Source organism: Ostrea edulis, chromosome 7 (assembly GCF_947568905.1).
Source record: "Ostrea edulis chromosome 7, xbOstEdul1.1, whole genome shotgun sequence".
Classification (NCBI taxonomy): Eukaryota; Metazoa; Mollusca; class Bivalvia; order Ostreida; family Ostreidae; genus Ostrea; species Ostrea edulis.
Window position 1 is genome coordinate 52565190 of NC_079170.1, and position 7438 is coordinate 52572627.

General features: G+C 31.3%; 1 protein-coding gene across 6 annotated transcripts in view; it reads left to right on the plus strand.

Moving 5' to 3' along the window:
• The window catches only part of LOC125653248 (peroxisomal sarcosine oxidase-like), a 28419-nt gene extending 22874 nt beyond the window's left edge, over positions 1–5545 (plus strand). For 5 of the 6 annotated variants that reach the window (XM_048882618.2, XM_048882621.2, XM_048882620.2 and 2 more), the window contains exons 7-9: positions 248–397; positions 4005–4080; positions 4217–5545. In XM_048882618.2, the coding sequence (XP_048738575.2) occupies positions 248–397; positions 4005–4080; positions 4217–4341 (351 nt within the window). In that variant the 3' untranslated portion in view covers positions 4342–5545. The remainder of the gene's footprint in view (positions 1–247; positions 398–4004; positions 4081–4216) is intronic. The other variant, XR_007361850.2, reaches the window with a different exon arrangement.
• The last annotated feature ends 1893 nt before the right edge of the window (positions 5546–7438 follow it).

The window sequence follows — 7438 nt, forward strand, 5'->3', positions numbered from 1 at the left end:
TTTGCTTGATTGATTTGATACTTCACGTGTAGCTTTGTTATCAAGAGAGAAAGAATTAAACTTATTGACTTTGGGATCAAAAGGTCAAGATCATTATGGGACCTCATAGAAAAAGCTTGTAGACACTCATCACAAGGGGATATGCCCTGCCTTGTGGATCAAGCTCTTGTTTGATATAGAATTAGTAGTGTTTTTGTTATAATTACATGTATATGGTTTTAGATAGTCATATAATCCTCTGTTCTAGATTTGCCTTCACTGGGGACCGGAAGTAGATCCTGACACACGGGATAAGGCAGACGACACATGGGTCATTAATACAATGAAGAAATATGTATCAAAACATTTCCCAGAATTGAACCCGGAGCCAGCCATCATTGAAACTTGCATGTATACGGTAAATCGTTGCACCTTTTTTACATGTACTTTTTATGGAAGCTGATAGGTGCCAGGGTATAGAATTTTTTTTTTTTTTTTTTTTTTAAATCATTATACACTATATTTCTTTTAAGACTATATCAAATATATATAAATATGGTAGAGATATTTTTCAATAAGCCATGCTGCCTGTGGGGAACAGCCTTAAACACACAATGTCCATATTTTCTCCTTCAGGCAGCTCCACTGAAGGACAGACTCCTTCAGATACTCTGACTATTTTTTATTATTATCATCACAAGTCATAGAAATATCATAAAACCATTATAATTGAAGTTGAAATTCAATGTTTTATAAGTCTCATATTGGTACATTAAGTTTGTTTTTACAAAATAGGAAATGTCATTAATATTTTCTTCTTTATTTTCATATCTTAACTTCATCTTTATTTTATATATGTAATAAGCTGTATATGATAATAAATGATTTATTGAAGTGGTAGTTTTATTTTCTTTATGAAAAAATCCTAATGCAACATGTTTCCATTTTAAATTAAATTTCAAATGATTTTCTAATTTCTTCCATATTAATTGTACGTTTCTACACTCAAAGATTAAATGTTTTGTGTCTTCGAGTGTTTGGTAATACGGGCATTGATTGGATACATTCTTATTCCATTTGTGAACAGATTTATTACTATTAAGTAGATTTTGTAAGAGTTTGTAATTAAATTCTGTTAATTGCTTGTCTTTGATTTTAGTGATTTTTGACTGATAAATATTTGTTTTGTTTTCTTCAAAATTGAAATTGAAGCTTTTTGCCCAAAATCTCTCACAGTAGGGTTTAATAAAGATTTTATTGATAAATATATCATATATTTGTTTTGCTATTTATCAAGTTTAGGGGTATTCTTCTCTTGTTTTCTAATAAAATGTTACTTTGTTTTCTTATGTTTATATAGACTCCTTTTGAAGTATCGTGATATTTTTGGACAGGTTTAATAACGTTTTTCAGTGTATTATATTCACAAATCCAGTTAGACTTGTTGACAAGAATATTAGAAAAATAATTGATATCATGAAAATTTCCGTTTTCATCAAACAGGTCTTTAATGTATAAAATTCCACTTTTTATCCAATCTGTATAAAAAAGAAGTTTACCATTAAATCGAGTCAAATTGTTTAACCATATAGTTTGCGACAATACTTCAACGTCATGCAGTCATCTCTTTTATTTTATGTGTTTTATGTTTGCATTCGTTCAATGTACTGAGTACTTCGCAGTAAAATATTGGTAATGATTTGAAAATTTGCTTTATTTCATCAGTACTGGTTGTATTTTTTCATTATGAGATATTCGGGTGTAATGAATCTTTTAAGAATACACGAATTAAAGAAAGATTTTAAAGATGATTGTTTTTCATTGAAAATTCTTGTTACCCAAGCAGCCTTGAGTGCTTTTAATTTACAATCAATATCAACAATACCTATTCCTCCTTCGTCTTGTTTTCCAATTAAAGTACAGTGTATATCTTTTTATCCTTTCTCTTTTGCCCCATAGGAAATTGAAGATTGTTTTCGTTATTTTTTTATGGATATTGCAATATAGTTGCACTATAGTATAATTGTGTTAATGCTAAAGTATTTATTACGGTACATTTTCCATATAAGGTTAATTTTCTTGTATTCCACATTATAAGTCTTTTTTCTAGTTTATAAATTTTTTCCGTCCAGTTTTTATTGTAACATTGATTAGCATCATGACCTATATATATCCCTAAGCATTTAACAGGTGCATTGGTGATATTGATATCATATAATTTATTATATCTGTTTTTCAAAGGACCTAATGTCAGGGTATAGAATTAATATTTATTTAAATGGCGGCTGCCACTCATTATCTGGCAGCCGCCACTCAATTTAAATTGATTTATATGGGGGTCGCCAGTTATTCAACTACTCTCTCTCTCTCTATCTCTATTTCTCTCAAAATGAGAGGGTACAATCCCTGTAATCTCCATCTCCAATACTTAGTAATATGTATGTGATATACAATTTTAAAAGAGCATTAAATTATTGTTTTTTGATTGTGCTGACTGTTAATTTTTTAAAGTTATATAAATGTTCACGATATCAATTGTTGATAAATTTGCACACGAGCAAATCTTCATGTGTACTTGATATACCAATGTATCAGGCAGGTAGAACCAGGGGGTTGACCCTCCTCTATTTTCATATGCAAAATAAGTTATTTTCACATGTGCAACAACATTAATTGGCGGATTGGCCTCCACCCCACTCTTTTGGTTGTAGTAATTTAATGAATGGTAAAAATGTAATAATGAACTGATGAATTGAAGACGAATGGAGCCCCCTCCCTCCAATTTAAGAGTATGAAGTTTGGGCAAAAGAGAAATTTTTAGGTTCCTTTTCTGCTTGTCAACAATTGTAGAAGAAAATTTCTCCTACGACTGTCCCTACACTTTGAAAAACGATGCTAGGTGTTTTCATACTATTCTAAATCTTTCAAAAATAATCATGCTCTCAACAATATGAATTAAATAAATTGTTTTTGAAATTGGCAGCTGCCATGTATAAATTTAAGTGGCAGCCACCAGTTAAATTAAGGGGGCGGCTGCCAGATGAAATAAGTGGCGGCCGCCATATAATAAGTGGCGACCGCCACATAAATTAAGTGGCGGCCACCAGTTAAATGAATACTAATTCTATACCCTGGCACCTATCGGCTTCCGTAACTTTTAAATCTTGAAAGTGGTTGCAAGAGTTTGAAATAAAACAATGAACACTTTGATAATGTATACATGTATCTCAACCACAACATGAAGTCCTGATACAATTGAACACAATTTCTACTAGAATTATGTATCTTTGAGATATGGTTCTTAAAGTGACATGACTGACAATTTTTATTTATTTGGTACATGAAGTCTTATTCGACATCATTCATACTTGAGTGCTATTCTGTTGGTCAACAAACAGGCACACCAAAATACATGTATGTTGTACAAGCCTTAATTGACAGGCTTAACCTCTGTAAATCTCAATGTTGATGAACATTTTCAGCAAAAGAATATCAGAAGATTTGTGAAACTTCGTCTTCATTTTGGTGTGGCATGACACTGATTATTTTTATGCTCCCAGAATCAAAGATTCAGGGGCATATAGTGTTTGGCCTGTCTGTCTTTCTGTAGCAAAAAACTTTAACCTTGATCAAAATTATCTTTTACACCATAGAAGAAGAGCATTTTGGCATGTATATTTTTTGTGGCAAGACCTTTCCAATGACACCAAAATCTTTGACCTTGTGTCCTTAAGATTGACCTTTGACCTGGTTCCGCTTTGTTGTAATCTGGGGGCATCAGTGTTTTACACACACACACACAGGGGTTTTTTTCAACTGCATCAAATGGAGGTGAAATTAAATAGGATTGTGGTATAATGTTTGATAGGCAGAAATACAATTTTTGTTAACTAATTTATGAACTTTACTGATATGAAACCAGTATCTCATGTTGCTTTAAGTAATATGATGTTTTCATTATGAAGTGAGGAATGTATTATTTTTTAAAATACTTTAATCATCATACTTTATTTACCTATTTTTAGTGGTCTGACGATGAAAATTTAATTCTTGATCATCATCCATCTTGGAGGAATATTGTGATAGGAGCTGGGTTTTCAGGTATCTATTCATTTACACGTGTACTTTAGTAGGGATTTCTGAAACATCACAGAAATTAGTGATTATCATGGATGTAAGCTAGCTAGGGGACACTTTTAAAATGTAAGTTGGTATTTTTTATTCTTTCATGTTGTAGGTCATGGATTTAAGCTGGCTTCAGTAGTGGGTAAAGTTTTGGCAGAACTGGCAACAAACGAAACACCATCATACGACATGACCCCTTTTAGGATCCAGCGATTCCGACATAATGCTAAATTATAATTTGCACGAAGGTCCTGGAATTGAGACGACCCGGTATTGATATTTGTAGTGGACTGTACAGAAGTAGCGGGGAACACATTACGGGATGTTTCGGGCACAGATAGAATGTACAACCTAGCCAGCCCATGACAGCATTAATTTTGTATTAAAAATGGAATGATATTTTAAAGGAAACATGGATATCAAAGAAATGATGTTAGTCTACTACAAGTTCCATTCTTGAACATGGTTTATAGCTTTGTTACATTTTATTCATTAGAGTTAAGAAGAAAAAAAATCATTTTTGAATTAGATTATAAATAACTTAATCGGGAGATGTATTTTTAAAAATGAAATTGAAATTAACAACACATTTTCTAATCATAAATAGTATGACAAACCTTTGATATTTGGCAAATTTCCAACAATAGAGAAATTGTTTGATAACACTGTTTATATCAGACCAATTTTTTTCAAAGTACCTTGCATTGACATTACACATTGTATTTTAAAGAATCCAGAAAATCTAGAAAAATTCTTTTATTTTTTTATTTTTGATTCAAGATTTGTATGTATGTAAAAGATTTAAAAATCATTTTTTGAAGAAAAGATTTGTATGAATGATATATGGCTCACATACATACATGTATATGATGAACTAGACAGATTGGTTTTATTTCCTACACAGTTTTAACAAGACTTTATTTAAACAAGTGTTTTGGATAGAATTCTTGTATTGCTGTTGGCTGTACATAAACTGGAAGGTACAGTGTATGTAAAGGAACAAAAACATAAGAGGCTGAGTAAACTTTGTACAACAAACAATATTGAGATGAATTTCAGTTTATGCTTATTTAAATAACTGTGTAATTTAATTTGTATGAATCATTTTAGAATCCAGTGAAGTTGTAAAGAGTATTATTATGAAGAAACTTGGATATGAAATTGGTACAGCTTTTAAGTGTTCAAAATGTGAAAAAATCCTGTAAGTCAGGAAATATATGTTCTTACATTTACATTGCTTCTGTTAGTAGAATAATTAATGAACTATTTAATTCATACTATTTTATACATGTAAACTAATTATGTTCTATATATTACTCTTAAAACATATATATTTTATGATGATATATACTATACATATTGGATATTATTTATTTATATTGTTATTTATCGGATATGCCATAAAGAAATATATATATATATAAATAATACTATAATAGTCTTCCATCCATTCACCATGTATTCGAAAGAAAGTGTCCACACTATTAATAGTATTCTCTTTAATGGACAGGCGTAGTCAACATTCAGGCTATGTCTTTTCACTTCTCTGTAGAGAAAATATTGATAGTTGTGTAATTTATACTGTGGTAGTAGTTTGGAAAACGTCACAGTAAGCCTGAAATCAACCTCGCATATTGAGTGTGCTTACTTTTTCTTCGAGATGAATTATTTATCATGCTTTTCTACAAAATCCGCTTTAACCAGTGTTGTATAAAAGTATTATTGTGATGTTATCTTTTCAATTTTCTATTTATCTCATATTGTTTTTTTCAAAAGGATTAATGCAATGCTAAATACATAATAAACGTAGCAAATCTATTTTACAATCAATGGCAATTTTAAAATTGCATAAGGGCTGCAATTCCCGAACATATTATGACGTCAAGTTAGAATAAATAACGCTTTGCATATACATGTGAGGCCACCTCACCGTTTTCAGAATACATAAATGAATTAATATATGTCACCATTGAATTGTTCTGATCCTAGGCTTTTAACCCAGATACGATTTATGGAGTTTAAAAAAGCTTCCTGACAGTGCAGATTCAATTTTCGTAAAATCATGCCCCCCTTGGGGTAGCCGTAGGATAGGGCCACAATAGGGGATCAAAGTTTTATATGTGATTATACAGGGAAAATCTTTGAAATATTCTTCTCAAGAATGACAGGGCCAGGAAATTTGAAATTTACAGGAGAGTTTCCTACATGTATATATAAAATGGAGTAGATTCAAGTTTCCTCAAACCATGGCTTGAGGGGGTAGGGACTGTGCATGTTGATATGCAAGTACAGTGTATCTTCAGGTAGCTCAAATTCAAGTTTGTTCAATTCGGGGACCCTAGGAGTAGGATGGGGCCACACAACAGGAGATCAAAGTTTTATTTGGGAATATTCTGAAAATTAATTTAAATTAAGTCTTTACAAGAGTCGGTGGCGGATTTAAGGGGCTGCCCCCCCCCCCCCCCCCCCCCCCCCAAATTTATGGTAAATCGTAGTATCTTGTTTAGAAAAATGTACTAGACGATAAAAGAAGCAATAATTTCTTCCGGTCCCAGAGAAATAAATAACAAAATCTTTTTGATTTCTTTATAATTACTTTATTGGGATAACTTAATTTTTTTTCCAAAAACCCTTAAAATTTGCATCATTTTATTAATTTCACCTTATTAAAAATGATAGAAAATAGTACAAATGACTAAATAGGAGACATATTTCAAAATACTGTATGCAATAATGTTATGGGGTCATCATTTTGCAAAATAAAAGGTTTATCATGAACAAAGGAAGCAGAAATTACAGAGAGAGCGGGAAGTCATCCACAGAATCCATGTTTCATATACTTAATGCATACATGTCTGTATTTTAAAATCATTAACTTACCAAGAAAAATATTAATAAAGAAAAAATAATCATACTGAAAAATACTTCAATATTCAAATTTTATATCCAATGAATAAAAGTCCCCCCCCCCCTGAATACAACATTGTAAAAGATGAATTTTTTTTTTAATTTCCCCCCAAACATACAGTATATGTAGCCTTCTTAAATCGAACTTGCTTTTATTCTTAATTTACATACAGTTCTACACCTGGTATAATACATGTATGTATTTATATACATATGTGTATCACATCAAATGAGTCCGGTGTGTATAAAAGTTTGCCTCATTTGGGATAAATATATGTGAAAGTTCGTACATTTAGCCTACCTACATGTATATCCTGCGGATTAGTGTTGAACCCGAAAAGATAAAGCGGGAAAAAAGATTGAAACAGAACCAACGAAAACTAAGGTGAAGTTTACGATCCATAGTATGATTGATTGTATCTTGTTT